The sequence below is a fragment of the Rhinolophus ferrumequinum genome, chromosome 13 (assembly GCF_004115265.2).
Source record: "Rhinolophus ferrumequinum isolate MPI-CBG mRhiFer1 chromosome 13, mRhiFer1_v1.p, whole genome shotgun sequence".
Lineage (NCBI taxonomy): Eukaryota > Metazoa > Chordata > Mammalia > Chiroptera > Rhinolophidae > Rhinolophus > Rhinolophus ferrumequinum.
In genome coordinates this window covers 5,826,119-5,851,723 of record NC_046296.1, presented here as the reverse complement: position 1 = coordinate 5,851,723, position 25,605 = coordinate 5,826,119, and the positions used below count along the sequence as shown (strand labels likewise).

The following is a 25,605-nucleotide window of genomic DNA, read 5'->3' as shown; positions in this document are numbered from 1 at the left end:
GTTGTCTCTACCCAGAATATCAAACCCAAATCATTTCCCAAAGATTTTATATGCTGTAATGAAATTAACATCTCAGCTTTTCTGCCATATTTTATTTGACAGCTAGTAGATTTAGAAAACAAGACTGCCACCAAATATTCAGGTAATTAATTTATGAATATCTCCATTTCTCGGTTTATAACCTGGAAATCCACATCCCAGTTAATTCACAAAGGGATCCTCCATTACCTGGATGTCCGCACTATGAAAATGTTTAAACAGAGGATCAATAGGTTCAGGAATACTGCTCTTCTTTTTGATCATCTCCAACAACGGCAAAACCTTCTTCCAGTAATGAACACTTCTGCCTATGTATTCCCGTTGATCATAAAAAGAATTAAGACCGTTGCCCTAAAAAAAGTTAGAAAGTTAGAAGCACAGAACCTAAGGAATACAAATGATCAGATCAAAAAAATTCATTTAAAAATGGTCTGAACAGGGCAAAACAGAACCTGAAGTCATACACTCAACTTCCCAAATACTGGTATAAATAACCACCTGAATACCAATGATCATTCCAGACCCAAGTTTTAAACATTTTCAACGAGACTAACCTGACAAGCAGCCAAATCTCCTTTTTCAAAAGTTGCCATTTTTAAACAGCCAAAACCTGCTCTCTAAGTGTCACGGTTTGATCAAAGGGCTAAACATCTACACCTAATCTCTTCACAGAGTAGACTTCAACTATTTAGAAAGATCTATAATGCCCTTACCTATAAAACCTTGTGCTACTGAACATAAATTTCCAGGCTGGACAATAATTACCATAACTTGATTATTAAGTAATAACAGTTAATACTTACGTAACTTTTACTGTGCCAGCCACTGTTCTAAGTGCTTATGTATTAACTATATTAACTACTATGTGGCAAGACTAAAAAAATATATTTCACCTGGCATAATATGAGTAAGCTGCTAGTGTTTTTAGAACTAAATGACTTTCAATGAAAAGTTCACTACTTCTTAAAAAATAAGGTAATGTTCTTAAAAACGCTTACACTTTAATAAACTCACCGTTTTCTGAAGGTACTGTGCCCAATATATAAGCAGAGCGGGTTGAAGGCCGTGTTTTCCCTGGCCCCTTAGAGTATTTATGTCACGCTGAACTAGAAGTCGCAATTTTGCTGAGGTTCCAGGGCTAAAAAAAGTTTTAGTTAATAAAATTGATTTATAAATATGCATTTCAACACTTACATGTTAGTCATCAAATGATAATTAAATTAAATCTTCACATGAGCATTAAGTACCTAGAGAATAAGTTTTTAAATAAAAAACCTACACTGTAAGTTAAAGGAATATTTTTGCTTTACTTACATTGCTTTCCTGTGAATCAGATTACAAACTGCATCCCACCAAGATTTTTGTCTCTCTGTACAAAGCTGTTTACACACAGGAAGGGGCAAGCATAGTGGCTGATAGAAGTTGTAGTGAGAACTACATTTCTCCTTTAATTGTAAGTGGCTGGTACATATTACTCCAAGTAGAAACACCTGTTTTATTTAAAGAACAATAAATTCAAGTTAGAAAAAATAAAACGAAACTCAAAATACTTAATTTATTAAAATCTTTGCTTACTTCAAGATCTAAAATGCATATTGATTCAGGTGCATTTGTTTCAAGTCTTGAGGTTTCCTGGGGCAAATGATGAAAAAGCTGTTTTAGCCATTTTCGAATAGCAGGTAAGGCAGGCAATGAAGTCCACTGTAAGCCAAGCCAGGTAAGGTGCTGAAGGTTACCATTATGTGCTCGAATGGCACCTGAAATAAAAGAGAAAAGGCTGGCCTGAGGTTTTGAAAACTTCTTTTGTACCATCAGTTTTGCCAACAACTAACTTACATTAAATGTACCTTAATTTTATAACTGATTTTCTAAATCAGAGCTGGAGGAAATGTCTATAAGTCAAGTCCATGTTCTTATTAAAGGTACTCACATTATCTATCTAGGAATTTTAATAGAAATGGTTATTATAGAGAAAGTTCTTTTCAAGGCTAAGGAAAAAAAAAGAGGCTCACTAGAATTCAAAAAACAAAATCTGACGGGCCAAATAAAAAAGAGCCACCCCATAAGAAATCTTGAAACAATGGATTTTCCTTTCAGTAGAGTCATTAAAACAATGGGATATCACTACATTAATCCATTAGGACAGTAAAGAGATCTTTTCTTGTATAAGATATTCAATATTGAAAAAGTTACGAGCGTCTGGAAGCATAAAGAGGTACAACATTTCTGGCAATATGGCAATTTGCACGAGACTTAAACATGTTCATCAACTTTGTGCCAGTGATTCTGTTTTTTTAGGAATCTACTCAAAAATGTGAAAAGGAGACATTTTACTTGTATATTCAAGTTTTCATCACAGTATATTTTTAACAGAGACAAAATTAGAAACTACTTGGGATGTCCGACAATAGAAAGTAGCAAGCAAATGATGGCTAATTCATGAAACATTATATTGTCATTAAAAGTCATTATTTACGGAGACAGATACAATGGAAGAGAATTCCCGAAAAAAGACAAATCGAATGTACAGTATAAACAACTATTTAGAAGAAATACGTATGCCGCCACTCCCCTAACCCCCCAAAAAAAACCTGAGAGAAATACAGAAAAATATTAAGTCACTCTTTCTGGGTAATGAGATTACGGGCAATTTATTTCCCTTTCTGCTTCTATTTTTCTCCTAATATAAAAGGATTAAGATGCAAAAATGTTCCTTTGAAAATTCCAACTTACCAATACCATATCTAGCCAAATCACCAAGCTCTGGTACTTGTACATCAATGTTTCCAATATCATCACTACCAAGGAAAGAGTTATCCTTTGGTGACTGACTGGAAAACAGAGCATCATACAATGCAGACTGTCCACTTTTATTGGCAAAGGATTCTACAACCTCCTTTAAAAAATCTTGCTTTTCACGACTTAAGTTTAGCAGCATGTGCCCTGAAAAACAAATTATTTCCATCATTTAAAATACATAGTTTTTATTCATATCCCTCCAGTTTTATTCATACACCCTAAGGGGAAATAACAATTATCTGAGACTTAAACCTCCAACCCAACAACCACATCTGAACAATAAAAAGGGTGCTTATGCAAAAAAATAAATATAGATTACAGCTTTACTAGTATCTCTATCTACATGCTACAGTAAAAGGAAAACATAAGATAGGAATGTGTATGAAAAATGCCAAAAGTGTTTACATTTTAAATGGAAAAGTGTGGGATTTAAAAGTGGCCATAAGAGGGCAGGCCCAAGCTCAAATTCTCTGATCTGACTGATACACTGATTTCTAACCTGGCTGATCAGAATTATCCTTTAAAAAGCTATTAAAATATGCATGATAATCTATTTCAAAAACACTCTTTGGATAAAGTTCTAGTCCATGCTACAACACGGATGAACCTTGAAAACACTATTCTAAATAAAAGATGTCAGTCACAAAAGACCACATATTGTATGATTCAATTTATATGAAATATCCAGAATAGAGAATTCTGAAGATACAGAAAATTAGTGGTTGCCTAGGACTATAAGATTTGGGGGGAACTGAAAGTGACTACTAATGAGTATGAAGTTTCTTTATGAGGTGATAAAAAGGTTTTATTAAAATTGATTGTGGTGAAGGTTGCACAATTCTGAGAACATACTAAAAAAACCAATAATCTGTATACTTAAGATGGATGAATTATATAGTATGTTAATATTATCTAAATTAAACTTTAAAAAAACAAACAAAAACACTCCTTGGAGTTAATTCTGCTGGTCATTCAGGTTTGGTTACCACCAGACTGTTATTTTTTCCAAAAGTTTGCAGAGACAAAGTCAGGAATGCTGAGATCAAAGACATTAAAACACAGTTCATCTTATGAACTGTGACACCCTACAAAGGTACCTAGGTATTAGCTTGGTGCAAAAGTAACTGCGGTTTTTGCAATTCTTTTTAACCTTTTAAACCGCAATTACTTTTGCACCAACCTAATAGAAGGGAGACATAAGAAGAAAAAAAAATAGGGTCACTTCTTCAAGGAGTGAAACTCTACCTTCCACAAAAGAGTAGGCTGTGGGATAGAAGAACAATATAAGCTTAGACTGCCAATAGCCTAACTATAGACCAACGCTTACAGAAGCTTTGATTTAATATTACTACTTGCTCTTTACAAAGTTCATTCAATTTACGTCAAAACTGCTTCCTATAGAAAGCGTGATCCTTCTTCAGTTCACTGCTTGATTCACCAGCTACATGAATAACTTGAGAAGTTTTTGCCTCAGCAAAACCAGGTAACACCTTTATGATCTATCCCAAATAGTCAAAAATGGGAATAAATCTACAAATTCCAACAACCTAGCAGAATGTGAGTATAATCTTCTATCTTCCTTACTATGTTGATCTGTATCTTCTTCATCTCTGTCTCCCCCATAGCAGTGTCTTTCAAGCACCTGGTGTTAAATGGTTGGCAAATCAATAATTATTCTTAGTTCAACATTTAAAATATTCAGATGAAGGCTCTAGCAGCTGAAGTAAGGGTTAAGGAGCTTCTCCACCCGGGAGCAAACAATATTAAATATTTTTTTCTTTTTCAGAATATACCATTTCTTCTATTATAATTCTTTGTGTATCTCTTGCCCTAATCTAATACGGCAAAGAGAAACAAAAGATTATGACAAATTATCTCCTGGACAGAAGGTATTATTATAAGATGTATTCCTTTTTGCTTTTTAAAGAAATTTTCTTGTCTTCTTTATAAAATAAAATCATTAAACATTACTATACCTGATTGGCTCAGGCGATCATAGGCCATCGAGTCCAGTAGATTTTGTCCACCTTCTCCTTTCATTAATTTAATCTTTGGTCTTGGAACCTGGTAATTTTAGAATCAAAAGTCTTAATTTAGTGACACCCATATTTTAAATAGACGTTCCTTTCGATCATATTGTGCTTTTTGACCATGTATAAAGTTAACCAATGGTTAAAGCTGAGTTAGAGAACCAACTACAAAAAACTAGGAACCAAAGAATTTTGATAATCTGTAAAAGATGCCTGCAAAGAGCACTTCTGAGAATTACTTGCTGCTAAAAGCACATATGAATGTGCATTTGGGAAAATGAAGTATTTAGAGAAGTTTTCTGCCCTACACAAACAGAATTACAGCAGAAGAGATGACAGCCCTACTTTACACAGCAATGGAACCATACTCGGAAATGCCACACTGAACAGCACATTTTCAAAGAGCATGGATAATTTGGGAAACCACTGGGATAAACGGGAACAACCAAGAAAGTAAAAGGACTTCAAACCATACCCTACGGAGAAGAGCTCAAAGAATGATGAATAAACAGAATGGTAAATAAAAAACACAATATGCTGCCTTCAGACATTAAGAAAATTACCTTGTAAAAGGGTTAGACATTTTTAATAGAACCAGAAGGAAAAAAAACCATCAATGAGCAGCAGCTTGAAAAACATTTTTATTCCATATAAGGAAGTACCAAGAACCAAATTATTCCAAAACGCAATGGGCTATCTTGAAAAGGAGTGAAAGCCATCACTGAAAATGTTCAGTCACAGGCAATAACCACTTACTGGAGATATCCTACAAGCAACCACATGAGTATAGCTGAGGTAACTGCTATTAAATATCTAATGACCTACTTAATTGGTAATGGGAGTATAATTTGGTACAACCTCTATGAGGCTGGAAATTCGGCAATAGCTCTAAAAACTATAAATGCATACATACACTTTGATCCTGCAATTCTTTCAGAGAAGTTAATTCCATCCATAAATTTTCACAGATAAAATGCCACTACAGGATTATTTGTAGTAGTATAGGAAAAAAGCAGAAGTAACCTAATGTCTTGGTTTTAGGTCACTGGTTTATAAAAACCCAAAACTATCTATCATATATCCATAGAATGGAATAATACATAACCATCAAAACAAATGAGGATGCTCTATTTATGCCATGCTTTCTATACTGATACGGAAACATCACCAGACATATTTCATGGAAATAAAGCAAAACAGAATGTACAGAATGTTTTCTATCTGTATTTTTAAAAGGGGAATGGGAGTGTGCATGTCTGTGTATTTATTTGTGTATATGCATAAAACCATTCTTGAAGAACTCACAACTAAAAACATTAGTTCCTTCAGGGAAGAGAAGTGAATGACTAAGGAACAGAGGTAGGAAGGAATTTTCACAGTAACTCTTACCCATATTTTCTAATATGATGCCAAACTTTGTCTACAGCTGTTAAAGAGCACAAAAATCATAAACCTGGGTTCTTTTACAAAATTACTCAAGTTATCATACGTGATCAATTAACTTATGAATCCATTCAGTCATATCATCTCGTCAAAATTTCCTCATCTTTTTTTTTTTCCCCTCATCTTAATAAAAGGTTTCAAGGGAGACTTTGTTTAATGCCCAGCTGAAATGCAGATATACTTACGAGAACCACAGCTTTCCCCTGATAAAGAGTCTGAAAACTCTATCATCAAAGAAGTTAGCCTGGCACGATTTCATAAGATCTCCTATACCAGTCCATACTTCCCTTATATGCGTATAATCATTTGATAATTAAGCTTTACAACCAATGAAAAAGTAAAATCCAAGCACCTAAGAGGCTTCCATTATATATCCATTCAATGGAAATACATGGTAGGTAGAAAGAGACTGATGTAAATGTCTATGTGCTGAAATGAATGGAAAAACAGTGAAAAAAGCGAGGTATTCGATGGTAGATAAAGCACATCTACACTGAGGCAAAACAGTTTTTAAAAGTAGAGAAAGGGTATATTACATGTTTGCATATGCCAAAAAAATTCTGAATACCCAAGAAACTGGTATCAGCGGTTGTCTTCTAGGAAAGGAGACTTGAGCGAATGCGTTGAGAGAGAATTAGTTCGTACTACTTGAAAAGGTCAAAGTTTAAAATAGTTGACTGTGTGTGAACTGAAAAAATATATATTAAAAAAACTTTAATAGATTTTAGTTTCCATTAAAAATAAGAAACCTGTCAGCTACTTGAGAATCTATTAAATATTAATCATAACAACCTTTTAGTGCTTATATAAATTAGCAAACTTCATAAACTTCCCTAATTTTCACTAATATATTGCTTATAAACCTATATGCATCTGCTGAGCAAATAACAGCACTTAAAACACTGTGGGCTGATAATCACCAGTGTTTGTTCAAGGACCTGTATCATATGAACTACAAGGAGAGGCCTCCTCTAAAAGCTTTAAAAAAAACTCTACAGGGAACCTTTTTGCTCCCCCTCAAGCAAAACGTCACTCTCTAAAGCTAACAATTTTTATAAACTGGGATTAATGCATTTGGGGCACACTGCTTATTTCTTTTCATTTCAGAATTAATGCAAGCTCAAAGAACAAAACACCGAAACTGTACTCTCATTGTAATATACATATTACAATGTAAAATGATGGTGGTAAACACATTCTTCTATCATAGTTTACTTAACCATACCCCAAACTTTATTTACTTAGGGTTTTTGGCCAAGTTATATATCTTTTTGAATCAAGTTTTATTCATATTTGAAATTATTTCCTTACTATAGGTTCCCAGAAATGGCAGAGTCAAAAGATCAAACTCTTCAAACTGGCCTTCCAATAAATCACAGCAATGTAGACTGCCACCAGTAATGCATCAATGTACCTGTTTCACCAGCCTCACCAATATTGTAAATCTTGTTCTTTTTCACCAACCAAATTAACTATTTCAACTTTAATTCTACAGGTACATTCATATTTTCATTATATACCAGGACACACTTCTATGTGAAATGCAACAGTTTCAGTGAAATGTCAATTGTACCCAAAAGTGGACAAGGCTTACCTGAAATGCTATGAGATAGCACAACGCAGCCAGTTCAGAGAGAGCTCGCCATTGCACATCACTATACTGACCCATCTTCAAAAGCAGAGAACCAGCGTGCATGTAGAAATGTCCTCTTATTTCTAAGAAAGTAGCTGAGAGTTCATCATTTCCACCCACGCAAGATTTCACAGACTGAAGAGTACTATCAAAACTGTAATATTAAAATATTAAACAAGTATTAAATGTTACATTGTGAATAATTTTAACTCAAAATAAAAGGAATTTATTTCAAGCTTCATATTCCACATTCGAACTCCTAATAATCCATATTCTTCTCTATTTTATAAATTATGAATCATCTAGTACTTATTTTTATTCTACGTACTTCCTATACTTCAAGCTTAACCTCTAGAATGATGTCTTAATCCAAAACAGTTAGTTCTAGCCCTCCAATCATAGAAAATATAAAAATCAAACAATCGGATTACTGATTATGGTGTATGTTTCATAATATACCAGAATAAAGCTGGGAAACTAAAATATTTTCTAGTTTCTTCTCAGTAATATGGTTGATTATTTAATTCAAAGTTGCAACTTCTCAAATTCGACATGCCTTGTTCAAACTGTAAGTAAATAACTTACAAGATATTTGGGTTGTCAATACCATAATTGCTCTTCTTACTATACAGATAATTTCAAGGAAAAATAAATTGTACTTCTCACTATTATATGTAATCTATGTACTAATTACTAGTGCTTCTAAAACCCAATGGTCTTCAGAATCTTCACTTTGTATGAAAAGCAAATGGAAATACTTCATACAAATGTAAAACATGATTTTAAAGTAGATTATAACAAGAAATCTGAGTAGCAGCTATTTCTTTCAGTGAGTGAGTTCCAGAGACCCCTAGAGGTTCTCAAGACACATTCAGGAGACCCATGAAGTTAAAATTGTTTTTACAGTATTACTAAAGAATTACGTAATTTTCACCCTCATTTTCTCACGTGACCAAAAATTTTTGAGTATATAAGCCACACAAAAGAGAACATCCTAAATATGTTCTAAAATAATCTAGAAGTTCAAGTTAGTTTTTTGGACACTATCCTTACCCTACCAAGATGGTACTTACTCCCCACTATACCTCAGTGGAAAGAACTTTCCATATGCCAGGTGGGGACCAAGAATTACTTTTCAAATAAATCAACAGTCTACACCAGGGATTGGTAAACTTTTTCTATAAAGGGCCACATACTAATTTGGCTTTGTAGGCATACAATCTCTGCCACAACCACTCAACTCCACCCTTTTAGTGTAAAAGTAGCCATATATAATAGCAAAGAAGCATGGCTATGTTCCAATGAAACTTTTAATTACAAAATCAGGCAGTAAACCATATTTGGCCAGCAAACTCTAGTCAACCCCTGCTCTAAACTAACATCGCCATGTAAATCCAAGTGATGTTTTTGTTTAATGGCATTTATTTTAATAAGAAAGATAATGGTCCTCAAAAATCAAAATTTAGGAAAACAGAAAACAACACATTGTACATTAGTTATCTTGTATGTAAGCTAAAACACTGTTTTCTGAAATACTAGTGATGCCAATTGCTTATACTAGAACATTTGAAAACGAAGTTTAGTCTCTGATTTTCACTCAAGATTATACCATTTTTTGAAATAAAATATGGACTAGTAGTAGAGCATTCATTTTCAGGCATGACTACTAAGCATGTCAAGCTGGAAATTAACTATAAGAATAATTTAATCGAGCCTGAACAATTACATAACTCTAAAAATCAAAGTCACACAAAACCAATTATAATATCCCCACAAAAGAAGATTCCTTCCAAGTAGGTTCATCGTGTTAACTATTACCATGGGTACATCACAGAAAAAAAATAATGCAATAAAGATATTTAGGATAATAAACTGAATTACTACCACAAAAAATCTGTAATTTACACTGAAGTACTCTCCTTAAGTCAACATACCTTTCCAATAATTCTCTGCTTTCTTGCACATCTCTAGTGGAGAGTGTAAGGAACATAAGGTTAGCATAGGCCAGCAGTAAGTCGTTATTGGTTGTTTGCCAGTTACAATTATCAGACTCCAAACACTGTAAAGACTCCAGATATTCCTATTTTGTAGAAAGAACACTGTTACAAAACTTATCAGGTATTGCAAATTGATCAGTTTATTATTACAAATTTCTTTGCCCTTTCCTATATTGTAACCCCTATTTTTACATCAGCCTATAAAAACACCAAATACACACACACACACACACACGTCATGTTTCTCTCTCCAATCTACCCATTACAAATTGAAATCATCCTAGTAAAAATTTCATTTCACAGTTGCTGTACATAAATGAACAAATTAGTATGTGGCCCTTTATAGAAAAAGTTTGCCAATCCCTGGTGTAGACTGTTGATTTATTTGAAAAGTAATTCTTGGTATTACCAATTGAAAGATCTTTTTGTTCATTTATGTACAACTGTGAAATGAAATTTTTTTTTTTTACTGGTATTACCAATTGAAGGGGGGGGCACTGCTTAAACACAAAGGAATGTATGGTAATTGTCTATATAAAAGTGTAGAGACCCAACAGTTCTCACCTACCTTAAGCGTCTGTACAACACACGAATTCCATTCTAAACTTGAACGCAAAGCTATGTTTCTCTCTGCTTCATGGCAGTGGGCCACAGCATCCTTCAATCTTTTATTTGAGCGATACAGCTCTACTAGTCGAATGTTCACATAGACATCATCAGGTCTTGCATGAAGTTCTGACTGAATCAAGTCAAAAAGTTTATTCCATCCATCTTCACCTTTACAATCTAAAAGCTGTTCCTATTAAAAAAAAAATCATTAATTTAGTAAAACACCTGTGCAATTTTAAACACATCACTGTTCCTATGAGCACCATTCCACTGTCTTGCTTCAGGAAGTGACCACCAGAAATACTACCCCACATACTTCATCAGCCCTTTCAGAGAGTTGAAGCTAAATCCCAAGAAATGCATGTGGAGAGAAACATCTGAGATGATACCGCAGCAGTGGTTGCCCACATCACCCCAGAGACCGACTGCCAGGGCTACTGCCCCACATCCCTATGCCCTTCAGTCAGCAGCAAACGCCTAGGGAGGCCTCACACCAACTCTATCCCAGGCTCCTTATCCTCAGACTTCTCTGGATCTCCCAATCTGACTCAATTCCCAACCCACTACGCTCCACACGGGAACTCCTACTGTTCCGCTATCTTCTCAGTGTCTTCACCCTCTGGCCTTAATTGAATGAAATATAACTTGAGACAGTCCCCATCACTTCTCTGCCACAGTAACTTTTTCTCTGCTAGTAGAGGAAGTGGGGTTTGTGACTTCCTCGCTCCCAATGTCACCTCCAAACCTTATCTCCCCACCACACCTGTTTATAATCCTGTTCTCTAAAAAACATGCTATCCAGCTACTCCATCCATTCTTCCTCATTAGCAACTGAAACAGAACACTTCCTTCATCCTTAACTGTCCCTGGTATTACCAATTGAAAGATCTAAGATCTACAATAGCCTGGCTACTCAGTTCTTTAATTATCTCATCTCTGTTGGCGCCGTTCTACAGTCCAGCCTCAGCCATCCAGTAGCATTGACACAGGCCTTCCAAATGGGTTTTGATCATATCAGTCAGACCTCCACACCCTTCTTATTCTTCTACCTCAGTGCAGGCTCACATACCCTCACTGCTACATATACTTCCATCTACTGCATGAAAAGCTCCATTCAATACGCTGTCATCACCAAGTTTTAATTTTCCATAAACCTCTTTCTCTTCCCTCCCCACCCCATCAAAAGCTAAAATGCCATAATCCCTAATATCCATAATTATTACTTGCTTACACATCCCGTCAATTAATTCCATTCATCTTTCCTTATAAGAACCCTACCATCTGTTTTCTCTGTACCTTTACAATAACAGTTGTACAACTGGAGGTTGGGCATTTGGAAATCTGGGATATCACAAGCAAGATAACAGATTCACTTTCATAATCTCAAACTTCCAAACTGGTAATGTCCAGAAGAAAACCTACTTTATCTTTAATAGACTCACTTTCTCTATTCCCTGAAAAGGTCACCATACTCAAATTTCCCACACTATCACCTTACGATCACAATTCATCCTTCACTGAGAAAACTGAAGCCATCCATCGTATGTACATTCCACTTTCTCTACTTATACTCATCTTCTCCCTTCTCCCTTCACCTAGCGAAGACCAAGCTCTCCACTAGAACTGTTTTCATTACTGTCTCTCCTTTACCAATCGTTGTCCTTTTTCTGGATCATTTTCATAAACTACACTTGGCCTTTCTATATCTGCAAAAAACCCTAGACTTCGATTATCATATTTTGCAGTGTATAATGCGCACTTTTTTGCCCAAATTTGTGAGGGAAAAATAAGGATGCACATTATACATAGGTAGTACCAATTCCGTATCTATATAAATGTTTTTAATTTTTATTTATGTTTATGAGCTAAAAGTGTAACTCTAGAAATCAATAAAGATATCCATATGCAAAATAATACCCTGGAATACGACAATAGGTTTTGTTGAACTTTCGATGAACTTGCAACAAGAGTTCTTAGCCTTCTATGATGCATAAATATTGTAAATTTGTTACCAATATAAAAAATTTCTTGTACCATAATATGTTAAAAAGTAAATGCTACAAATCCTTATAATACAAAAAACAAGTACCTGAAGGTAAACAAATAAAAATTTGAAATAAAAATTAAAACAAACTATTTTTTCCCCGAAAATGTGGGCCAAAAACGTGGGTGCACATTATACATGGGAGCGCATTATACATGGCAAGAATACAGTATATGTTTAAAAATAAATAAGTAAAAGATCGACACAATTATGAATACTTTTCAAATATTCTATTCTCATACTCAAGATCTCATACCACTATTTTCATTCACTAAATAAACACCAAAAAACTACTTACCTTAAGCCTTAAATTTTAAGAAACAGAATTACTTTGTACATAAAAAAGATTTATCTTTGACAACAGTGTCTTTAAAGAGAGATTAAAGAAAATCAAGATGCTTCAGAATTATCTCTCTACCTTTGGTTACACTGCAAGAAAAATAATCCCCTACCATTATACATGTTCCTTGATATCACTGTCACCAAATGGACTGGATTATCATAACCAAGAAGGGAATTTTGTTTGAGGAATAACACAAAGATAATACAGGAGAGAAATCTACACACTTAGATTAATATTTAAAATCCAACTGCTTCTCAAGGGAGAAAAAAACTTAATGTTACTAGTATTTATCTCTAGGGGTTTTTTAAATACTTAGATTTTAAAATCTGTGGACAACTCTCTTTATACCCGATTTGTAATAAAAGAAAACTGAAACAACCAAAATGTCCCTCAAAAGTAAATGGTTAAATTATAGAACACCTTCATACCACAAACTACTACTCAGTAATAAGAACAAACTACTGATAACACACAACTAGGATGAATCTCAAGGGCATTATGCTGAATGAAAAAAAACCAACCTCATATACTGTATGATTCCATTTTCAAATTAAATTATAAAGATAGAGAACAAATTAGTAATTGCCAGAAGTTATGGATGATGGGAAGGAGGAAGTATTACTATAAAAGGGGGTGGCATAAGGGAAATCTTTGTGGTGATGGAATAGGTCTGTATCTTGACTGAAGTGGCGGTTACCGAAATCAATACATGTAATAAAATAAACAAGAACTATACACACATTGTACCAATGTCAAATTCCCAGTTTTAATAGATGTAACCACTGGGGAAAACTGGATGAAGTATACACAGGACCGCTGCAAAATCTTTGCAACTTCCTGTGAAAAATCTGTATTTCAAAATAAAAAGTTTTAAAAATTCTATCAGAAACATGTATAATGGGGGTGGAAAACTGCTAAAAACAACATACACTTAAAATTCCATTTACCTAGCACATTCAGAAAGACTTTGTCCAAAAGAGTTACTTAGTTAACCGGTATATTTTACTCAGTAAAGAATAATAATCAGAAGCAGTTAATACATTAGCAACAACTTACCATCATTTTTAGTAATTACCTGTAACATCCTGGAGAAACTGTCTTTTAACTTTTGCTTGAAAACCTCACTATCCCATAACACAATCCTTTCTATTTTTAGATACTAGTTCTTAAAAAACTTCATAACAACCCTAAACTGTCATCCTATGGATAATTTTCACCCAATGAAGCAAAAATGTTTTGTCAAACAGCTCAATTCCAATCTTACCGCCACCATCCAGATACAAAACTGTAAAATCCCTAAAATATTAATCATTCAATAAGAATACAGGGGATACCATTTGTAAAGCATAATAGTGCCTAAAAAGACAGCATATGCTCAGAAAGGTTTTGAAGAAAAAAATGCTGTTTTGCCATTTTTAGGGATATAATTGAGTTTTATGTGCACAACATAATGTGATATATGTATATATTGCAAAATGATTTCCACAATAAGTTTAGTTAACAACCACAGTTGTCACCTCACAGTTACAAATTATTTTTTCTTATGATGAGAACTTTTAAGATCTACTCTCTCAGCAACTTTCAAATATACACGACAGTACTGTTACCAATAGTCACCATGCTATACGTTACATCCCCAGAACTTATTTATCGCATAATTGGAAGTTTATACCTTTTGACCACCTTTACCCATTACCCACCAACTCCCCACCTGCACACACACTGGTTTAATCAGTATGCTACTGAAAAGTCATTTAAATTCCAAGTATTAGAAATGGTTGTGTCTTAAGTTTTCCCCAACTGCTTTTATTAAACGTCTTGTTCAGTTTCTTACCTTTAGTCTATAAACTGCAGGACTTCCTGGGAAAAGCTTTGCTGCTCTTTCAACCCAACATTTTGCTCTTCCATCAGTAACATCATTTTTACAAAGCAATTCTGCAATCTTCAACACAAGATCTTTTTGTGTTGGGTTTAAATCCACTGAACGCTGATATCAGAAAAGAAATAATACATTAGTAGGATTCCTAAAGTACTTATAAAAAAAAGTTAAAAACTCTATTCCTAAATGACATGGTTTTTCAAAGTTGTTAAAATTAAACTTAAAGTGTCTTGGAATACTTTTGAAGACAAATTAAATAAAAATTGTGTTTTTATTAGGTAAATGCCAGGAAGGAAGGAAGGAAGGAAGGAAGGAAGGAAGGAAGGAAGGAAAGAAAGAAGGAAAGAAGGAAGGAAGGAAAGAAGGAAAAGAAGGAAGGAAGAAAGGTAGGTAAGGGGATGGGGGGAGAGAGGGACAGAGAGAGAGAAAACCACACACATAAGAACAGCATTTCTGACCATTTTAGAATTAAAATTTATAGGTGTCAGTCTTCTTTTACAAGTGCTAACCTCTTAATGATAAATTATAGTGTACTTTGGGCCAAAAATTTAAAATCAGTTCCAAACTGCGTCACTTAATACTAGTACTGATATCAATGCTTGTTTTCATGACGTCCACTAAATATATTTGAATTATTTATTATGTAAATTACTGTGACCATCATGTTGGGCTATGCAAAGCCTCTATTTTAGTCTCATATACTTTACCTTGTAACATTCAACAGCTTTGTCTATGTTTTCCTCCGCTTCATAAAGAAGACCGAGAAACCTGTGAGCTTTGGGATCCCTTTCTTGCACATTAATGTATGTAGATATGTATCTGTTTTAAAAAAATAACATAAAAATAAGTAATCTTCAAATAATCACATGTAGAACTATATTTAAACACTAACTTAAGAGTACATCTTATAACCAAAGCAACCATTAATTTATACCGTTATTCTAATTATTGACTACCACAATTTAAACTAGAACATGTGGTAATGCACAAGTATCCATAGAAACAAACAGATAATAATTCAAACACAAACACAAAGTTGACAACATACTAATTTTACCATTAAATGCTATAGTTACCAAAACGTTTTTCCAGTGCTACCCACACATAAGAAATGAACACATAATTGCTTTTTCTTCCTGCTTCATTTTTGGTAAAGCATTGAAGAGTTTGCACAGAAATTAGAAAGTGATTGTAGTAAACATTTTTAAGTTATCATAACGCAAAATACTAAAAAGCAACCATTTCCCAAACAGCTAAAGAATGTATTTACCTTTTAAACAAAATAATGTCTGACAGTACTATATCCAGCTAAAACAGCAGAGAAAAAAATTACTAAATATACTACCAAATGCAGGTAATTTTCATTTCTTAAATCAAGTAACAACTAAAAATAAGTATCTTCTAAGAGGCTCAGTGTTATAATTAGACCACAAAACAACACTGCAGGAACAAGTGTCACATGAATAAAGAACAAGCGTTAACAGAAAGGTGCTATCACTTTCCTTATTGGCCTCTCCAGCTCCTTTAATAATTTTCCTCCCTCCTAATTTCCTGCTTTAAGCTACTCCGAATCAGGAAATCAGATCACCAATCTTCTTGGTCCTATGAGTGAGACAATGCCTCAAAGTGTCACCCATTGAGTCAATTAAAGTTCTTTTACCCAAACTATTCTACTACCCAGGAATCACAGTTTAATTTTGTATTCATTGCTGTTTTCCAGCTGATTCATGTACCAGATATCTAACAAGGAAGAAATTAAGGTATGAGCATGGTTGCCTTTTATTCTAACTAACCTAGGACAATCTTTAGAAAAAGTGTTTTAAGCCAAATAATCTGTTACCTTACGCAGGCATGCAGGAAATATTCTAGGCTCAATCTCCATGGAATCTAGACTAGTCCTAAACATCAGTCTTACTGAGGAATCCCTTATTTCCAGGACATACTTAGGAAGAATTGCTAAAAAAATAATTACTTGAACACATTTCAAAGAACGTGAGGTAAAGGCATTAATTTTAGAAATTCAAAGCATGTTTACAGTTTGGTACTTACTTTTTAGCAAGATCGTATTCTTTAGCTTCATAGTAGAGCTTCGCAAAATAGAATCCTTTCATTGACTTCTAAAAAACATTAAAGTTCTTATTTTGTAAAATTTTTGCAACAACTAAAAATCTGTCCTAATGAGGTTAATATTAATATACCTCATTTTTGTTCACTTAAAAGGTAAAAGAAATTGCCTATAGAAAATGCATCTATGTTCTAAAAGCTATGATCTCATGTCTTATAATCCTCATCATAAAACAAAACATAAATTTAAGAACTGCAGGTAAGACATCAGAAATTAGTAATTTGTATCAGTGAAAAACCTTAGAAATCATGTGGTGAGAAAAAAACCCACTTTTCTAGGAGAGAAGAAGTATACCAGAAACCACTTTTCTATCACGTGAAAGCCTTTATGGGGAAGAATAAGCAAGTACTTCAGACCTATTAGGACACCGAGGATTCCCTCATCCAGGTACTAGTATTCTCTCTTCAGATCAGTGTTTTATATTCAAGGAATTAAAAAGGCAGCAATAAAAATTGAATTCTTCCAGTACTAAACCAAGTCCACACCCTGGTTCTTTTATTTCCATAAGCTCCAATGTCCAGAATGCTGGGACACAATCAGATAACGTTATATCCATGTGATAAGAGTACACACCCATCAAACATCTTGTTTTTGAAAACTACACGAGGAAAAAAAAATCAACATACTGTGAAAAAAAGCAGTCTACAAAGCAGTATATTTTTTTATTTTATTCCTAAAAAAAAAAAAAAATGCATATTCAGGATTTGTTCGTCCTGCCTACTATTCAGCAGGTACTGTCTGGGCACCGGGAAATCAGCAGTAAACCAAAAGTCTCTGTCTTCATGAAGCCTGCATTTTAGGAGAGGTGACTCGCAAATAGTAGGGGAGCAAGACAGAGCACTATTTTACAGTATTCCATTAACTACTTGCAGTAAATCACATTTTAACAAAGCTAAACTCAGTATACATCTAGCAAATCACAGATACCCTCTACCACTGCGCCTGTTTAGTTGGCAGTGTTTCTTCCTTGTTAGGTGAGAATGGTGGTGGGAAACAATGGCATTATAAATTCTGTAAGACAGAGGGCTGGCAGGAAAGGTCTCATCAAGAGGTATTTGATCAGAAACCTGAATAAAGTGTTTACCGCAGGCAGAAGAGGCAGCAGATGGTTTCAATAATTTAATCCCCATTGTTTATTATATGATGTTTCAATTTTTCCTTCTTATGAAACCTGCACAAAATACTCTTAAATCACACAAATCCTGAAAGTCTTTTCACGACTTCAAAGATACCGTGCTCTTTAGTTTCACTTCTGCTTTAGTGGCCATTCTTTCTCCAGCTCCTTCACAGGCCCTCACACTGATTTCCCCAGGAGTTGGTCCTAAATCCTCTTCTCTCTCAGCATATCTCATCTGTGATACACACTGAATCTCACCTTTACCACCAACGGTGTGTTGATTCACTAAACTTATGTGCAAAATATCAACATGAGCTGTCAGTTCTACCTTCTATGTTGTCTCAATCCATCCATTTTTCTACATCTGTATTGCTATATCCAAGCCTGCTATGGTCTGTCTCTGGGACTATGGAAAAGACTAATTCCTTCCTCTTTCCCCTCTGCATACTTTTCCTCCCATCTCATTCATCTGCCAAAGTGGTTTCATTTAAAACATAAGACAAACCACATTATGCCTTTGCTTAAAATTAAAATCCTTCCATAGCTTCCATTACAATTTGAAAATACCCAAATCCCTCACCAACGACTGACATGGCAGGGCACCTGCCTAGTTCTCATCTGGTCCAAGCAAACTATATTTTAGACAGAGACGAAAACCAGAATGTGTCTCTCCAAATGCGGCAGCCCTGAGGAGTCTGACTGATTTAATTCTTTTGCTGCGATGTTCAGATGTGTCTTCCTGTGGCCTGCACTACCGACAACAAAGTTGTTGTGTGTGCCGTATTGGGGAACATTCTGTAATCAAGGTTTTGTCATCAATGCCATTAGATTCTAATTTACCTATACTTAAATATAATTGATGCTACTTCGTAATGGTTTGAGTATTTTTTGCTAAAACTGAATGGTAAATTTATTAGCATATAACAAAGCTTTAAAATAAAAATGTCATTTATATACAAAGCAGCTCAAAATGTTATTAAATGCACGATGAAAAGACTAGTGACTGCCAGGGACTGGGGCGAAGCAGGGATGAATAGGCAGAGCACAGAGGATTTTCAGGGGAATTTCACACCACCACTGTGAACCCTAAGGTAAATATGCACTTTGGGTAAGGATGATGCATCTGTGTCGGTTCATCAATTGTAACAAGCGCATCACTCTGCGGGGGGTGTAGGTAAAGGGAGAGGCCACACGTGTGGAGGCAGAGTATGTGGGAGATCTCTGTGAACCTAAAATTGCTCTAAAAAAGTCTAATAAATATTTTTTAACTGTAATTCTCAACTAAGTACCCTCAGCAAAATGAATTCTACAGTATATTAGAAGTATTATACACCATGACCAACTGGGATTTATCCCAGGGATGCAACAACAGTTCAACATAAAAAAGTGAAATCAAGTAACACATCACATAACAGAACAAAGGGGGAAAAAACACATGATCATCTCAATTGCCACCAAAAGAAAAAAAGCATTTGACAAAATCCAATATTCATTCATAAAAACTCAGAAAACTAAGAATACAAGGAATCTCCCAGAAAAGAACTAAAAACAAGGCCTCAAACATGTATTTGTATACACATGGTCACAGCAGCATTACTTACAAGAGACAAATGTCCTTAAACAGATGAACGGATAAGCAAAATGTGCTATATACACAATGGATTATTACTCAGCCACAAAAAAGGAACGAAGTTCTAATACATGCTATAATATGAATGAATCTTTAAAAAATGCTAAGTGAAATAGGCCAGAAACAAAAGGACAAATATTGTACGCTCCCACTTATATAAAATATCTAAAATAAAATATCTAAAATTCATAGAGAAAGTGCATACAAGGGTCTAGGGAGAAGGGGAACCTAGGAGTTACTGCTTAATGGTTACAAAGTTTCTGATTGTGGTGATGAAAAGATTTTGAAATATAGCTGACCCTTGTAAGATGCACAGGGGTAGGGATGCTGACCCCATGTAGTCAAAAACCGCATGTATCTTTGGACTCCCCAAAAAACTTAACTGTAGATGGTGATGGCTGAACAACATTCTAAATATAACACAACTGAATTGTACACTTAGAAGTAGTTAAAATGACAAATTTTGTTACATATATATTTTACCACAATTTAAAACATCTATAACATAACATACCAAAACTCATTAAATTGTACACTTTACATGGTCAAATTTTATGGCATGGTACAGGAATTATATCTCAATAGAGCTTTACATGGTCAAATTTTATGGCATGGTACAGGAATTATATCTCAATAGAGCTGTTAAAAATATATTTTAATTTTATGTCAAAATAGTGACATATACTCAGAAAATTATTCCAAGTGATCTTAATATGACAGTACTGACAATACATCCTTCTTAACAGGGCATATTCTAAAACTAAAAAGCTACACGCAATCTTAAACTTCATTCAGTATTCTTAACACTTTCCAAAACAAGTCAAGAAAATCAGGACTACTTCTAAAAAACATAGAAAGAAATATACCAGAATTGAGTACACACAGTCTCCCTCCCCTGCCACAAATTCATAAATTTAAGACATGAGGAAGTTTATAACAATATTATGTAACAGTCAAAATGGCCTTAAAAGGAAAAGCTTTCTTCCCCTCACCCTTTAAATGAATAGATTCCCACAAGGTACAACGTCAACACATATAATAGAAAAATCAACTCCATTACTTATTTTGTTTCCAGCTATCTCATTAAAAAGAACTATCTTAAGATAAACAACAATTATTAAAAACTAATATATAGAACCATAAAATTTGGGGAAAACTTGATAATCTTCTGTCTCCAATCTGCTTATTTTACAAAGGAACTGAAGCCCAGGGGGACAAGTGCTTTGTATGAATACATAGCTAGAAAGGAGCAGAGGCAAAGCTATACAGCAGGACAATCCATGCTTCGGTCTATGTACTTCCATGACACCTTACTTATGCCACTGTGAGCAAATGCCTGAATTCCCTTCAGCTGCTAAGTATCAAGAATTGAGGGGGTGGCCGGTTAGCTCAGTTGGTTAGAGCATGGTGCTAATAACACCAAGGTTGCCGGTTCAATCCCCGCATAAGCCACCATGAGCTGCGCCCGCCTTAAAAAAAAAAAAAGAATTATGTGAGGCTAAAAATAGGAATGCTCATACCTTGAAAGATGTCACAACTGACCCCCACCCATAACCCTTGCAAAAAGCTGAAGTAAATGGGTTTGTTCTCAAGTATAAACTGATGAGTTCCCAACTGTGGAGTTCTGACAAGCATGTGGGCAGGGGTTGTTGAGGTGGATAAGCAAAGCCTACACACCGAATGGTGAGCTGCCCGACTCCCTGCCCCTGGAAGATAAAGTTAAAGGAAATCTCTTTTAAAATAAATAAATAAATAAAACAGAAGACACAAGCAAGAGAAAAATGTGGAGGATCAAACCAGAACCAACTTTCAGCTGGTAAGATCATCAGAAAGGTGACAGAAAAAAACACAGACAGGTGAGAGAGAGGGAGTGAGGATACAGGGAGGAGAATGTGCAAAGAAATACACAAGAAATGTCCCAGAACTGAAGGAAATTAGTCAATATTTTTGTGAATTGGAAGGAATCTTCCAAAAAACCTATAAGCTAGCAAGATCAAGAATCACATCAGACTTCTAATAATAGTACAAATGATCAGAAAATTAAGCAATGCTCTCAAAATTGAGGAAACAATTATTACAAACCTAGAATTTGTAACCAAACTATCAACTAAATTAGGTAAAGACATTTTTCAGACAATGTTTAAAAAAAAAAAAAAATTCTCACTCCTTCTCAAAGCAAACTGGAGGTTGTGCTACACCAAAACGGGAAGTAAATCAAGAGGATACTTACAGGAAACCGAAAGTCTAACACAGAAAAGAAGTGAAGGGAATTCTCAAAATGATGAAAATGGGAAAAGTCCCCAGAGCACAGAAGTGCAGCAGAAACCACCCCAGGCTGAAGCAGTAAGACAAGAGTACTCCAGAAGCAAGACTCTTCAAAGAAATGTTTTCTTAACCTGAAATTGATGGATTATGTGACCTGTTTGATCACACTTGAGTTTATATTGAGTTGAGGTAAAGAACTGGTAATACATCATAGAAAACTAAACAAACCAAAAAATAATGCAATTATTAACTCCAGGAAAAATAAAACTACACAATAAAGGCAACTCAAATACAAAAATATTTACCTTATCGCAATTATATAAATACTATATATTCATTTAACTAAAAATTACAGTAACAGAACTAGAAAAACAAGGGAGGAAATAAAAACACCTGGAGGAACACAGTAGTAAGCCAGTAGAAAGTGTCTAAAATGGGGGCAAATAGATCAAGAAATAAAAGCATACATGTATGTTATTCAGGAGTATGAATTTGGATGTTAACAGTAAAATAAACAAGGAAGAGGGGTCAAATTGCCCCTGAGGGGTAGGAATCAGGGATGTGGAATGGGAAGCCAACTAGACAGAAATGTAAGCCAATTAGACAGAAATCTAGAAAAACTAAACAGAAGCCATCTGGAAAAATAAAAATTAAAGAAACACAAGTGACATTTTCAACAAGGGAAAAAGCAGGTGAGGAGTAGAAAAATGGCAAGACAAGAGGAGATGAACAAGTGGGGAAGGCAGGGAAAACAGGAGTATGGACCCATCACTGCACTCCAAAACTTCGACTTCCTACAAAAGCATGGTCAGTTCACACATGGCCAGTCTGCCAAACTGGGAGCCAAGTAAATATTAATCTCTTTCTAGTCTTCACAGAGGCTGTCTCTGCTGCCTCCACCATCTCCCTTCCAAGCTATCCAAAGTACCGTTTTGTCATTTCAGTTAGACCTATAGTTACCAAATATCTTGACAAATTCCAAAGTTACTCACTTGCTAATCAATATTCCACTGAAATCCCCAGGTTCTTTTAAAGTAAATGATTATTTATCTTTGAAGAAAAACATCTGATTAAAATAACACTCTTTAAATGTAAAAGAGAGATGGCCATAATAACCAATCCTTAAAATTGTGCCCCCAACCCTCTTTATTTAATGGAAAAGTTAGGTAGTTCAAAGAACATTCTACCTTCTGTCTAGACCAGTGGTTCTTAATCTTTTGGGGGCCAGAGTCCCCACTAACAATCTCATGAAAGTTCTAAATTTGCTTAAAAAAAAAAAAAAGTCATCCCTTTCAGGGGTAAAGAAACCCTTAATAAGGTTGTTTTAGACTCGGGCACCACATTTGTTTTGATGATATGCCAGCAGTTTGAAATTACAATCTGTATGTAGGTCCATATTCCTCTCCTCTGAAGATACAGGCTGTAACCTACTCCATTATTCCTAAAAGAAACTAAATCAGACCCTTACCCAAATCCTGCTAAGCCACCTATTGACTTTGGACAAGTATCTTCAATCTCTCTTCGTGTCAATATCCACAGGGTTTTGGGAGCACAAAGTAAGATAACACATGTCTAGTATATGATAAAAGATACAGTAACAGTATGTTGTTAATGGTCCTTGAGTTTGGGGAGTTCCCCACACACACACACACACACCACACACACACACACACAAATTATCCCTTTTTTCCTTTTCCTTTTTTTTTTTTTCAATTTGAGTTGACATTCAATATTATATTAGTTTCAAGTGTACAGCATGCTAGTCATGGGTTTTCTGGTTGGTTTTGTTTTGTTTCCTCACACATCTTGATTCTCATTGGCCCTTGCCCAAAACAGGTCAGAATGGCTGTCTTTTAACGTCAACATCTATTTAAATGCTTACTATTGCCCTAAGTGCTTAATATGGATCATCTTATATACTCCTATCAATACTGTAACTCCATCCTATTGATGAAATTGGTGTAATTTGCCTCAAATCCCACAGCTTATAAACGGCAGAGCTGTGCTTCAACCACTGGCAAACTGACTCAGATCCATCCTCAGTATCTTTTTCCTCAACCTTTACACCCAATCGCTAAAATTCTGTTGAATACAAAATATATCTAACACATTATTTATCTTAAAAGAGAAAAAATGCCCTTGGACCATGTGGTTGGAAAAGTTAAAATTTTTAATCCATAGTAACAACGCTCTATAAGAAATTTAGAATTCCCAACACTCCCTTTAGGGAAAAAAAGGAGCAAGTAAGTTTCCATCCAGTGCTGAGGGAGTGGCGTGTGAAGAGTAGGAGGAGAAGCCGCCTCAAAACAGGGCAACTTCCAGTGTTATTTGCGCGGTCTGTCTGTCAGGCAGTTGCAAATGTGGTTGCCCCTGCTCCGGGTCCCTGGACGCCCACGACGGGCACCCGTCACAGCAGTAAAAAAAGCCTACCCCGGGGCTGTGTCAGTCCCCGCTGGGTTTCACCAAACTCCAAGCCTGGAAGGTGCCGCCTCGACCGCGGCGAGTAACAGTCCAGGACACGGAAAGAACCCAACCGGATATGGCAGCCGTCCAAGCGCCGGGGACCAGGCCGCACCGGCGCGGCCGAGAAACCCCGGCACAGGATGGGCCCTCGGGTGAAGGCAGTCGGGAGCGGGCCAGAGAAAGAAAAGAGGAAGCGCGGCGCCAACGGCCGCCCGCCGTGGTCTCACCCTTCCCCCCGTACCGTGTCCCCCTCGAGCTCGCGAGCCCCACGCCGCCCACCGGACCACACAAGCCGGCCAGCGCCTCAACAGAACATGCCAAGGAGCGGCGGCCGCCGGGAGCCATGACACCGGCGCCACGCGAGGCCGCGGCCGGGCCTGGGCGGAGGCCACCCGTCCCCCCAGAATCCGCTCACCTCTCGGGGCGACGGAGCGAGGCCCTGCACCGAGGCGATGTAGCGCTCCACCTCGGCCTTGCTGCGCCTCATCGCGCCGCCGACCTGGCCCCAGGACGCGAGAGGCCGGCGCTAAGGCCCGCAGCAGTAACCGTCTCCGGGAACAAGCGCCTGAAAGCCCGTGACGCAGCGCCGTCACGGGCAGAAGAGCGGACCGCCCGCATGCGTATTGCGTCAGCACTCTGCGCCGCGCCGACGACGGCGGCGCTCCGGCTGCGCCCCGCCCTCGGTTCTGCGCACGGTCCTACAGAGCTCCCGTTATCGTTCCGCTGTCAGAGCGTGGGCAGTGGCCAGCGTGGGAAGGAAGTGTTCGTCGCCGCACAGGGAACAAGGACTAGTAACTAGTTCAATGAGATGATGTTTTTCCTTGATGGGTTCTCAAAATTTTGGGTCGTTTGTTCTTAACATTACGCGGTACTGTGGAACTAAAAAGCATTCTCAGGCCATTTTGGTGAGCGTGTTCCAATTTGGAACGACCCTTCTGGAGGTGATTAAATATTTTATGTCGAACACGTGTAAATATGAAGCATACAGGTTAAAATTAATGCTTTTAAAAAAAATGAGAAAGTTTAAAATACATAATCGAAGGAAACCCACAAATACGACGTTTTCTGACGATTATAATTATATATGCATATAGTATGCATATGTGTATATGTATGGCCCCCCAAATTTATATTTCATTAGCAAAACAGAATACACCAAAACGTTAACAAATGTTAACAGTAATCATCT

The 25,605-nt window shown here is 36.1% G+C and overlaps 1 protein-coding gene across 1 annotated transcript in view; it reads right to left on the bottom strand.

The window, feature by feature from the left end:
• The window catches only part of LOC117033443 (E3 SUMO-protein ligase RanBP2), a 63,716-nt gene extending 38,702 nt beyond the window's left edge, over positions 1 to 25,014 (bottom strand). The window contains 13 exon segments of the mRNA XM_033125615.1: positions 229 to 390; positions 1,054 to 1,177; positions 1,354 to 1,529; positions 1,615 to 1,796; positions 2,773 to 2,982; positions 4,815 to 4,902; positions 7,906 to 8,098; positions 9,879 to 10,024; positions 10,510 to 10,740; positions 14,772 to 14,924; positions 15,524 to 15,635; positions 16,866 to 16,933; positions 24,832 to 25,014. Coding sequence (XP_032981506.1) covers positions 229 to 390; positions 1,054 to 1,177; positions 1,354 to 1,529; positions 1,615 to 1,796; positions 2,773 to 2,982; positions 4,815 to 4,902; positions 7,906 to 8,098; positions 9,879 to 10,024; positions 10,510 to 10,740; positions 14,772 to 14,924; positions 15,524 to 15,635; positions 16,866 to 16,933; positions 24,832 to 24,903 — 1,917 coding nt within the window. The 5' untranslated portion in view covers positions 24,904 to 25,014.
• Positions 25,015 to 25,605: the final 591 nt, after the last annotated feature.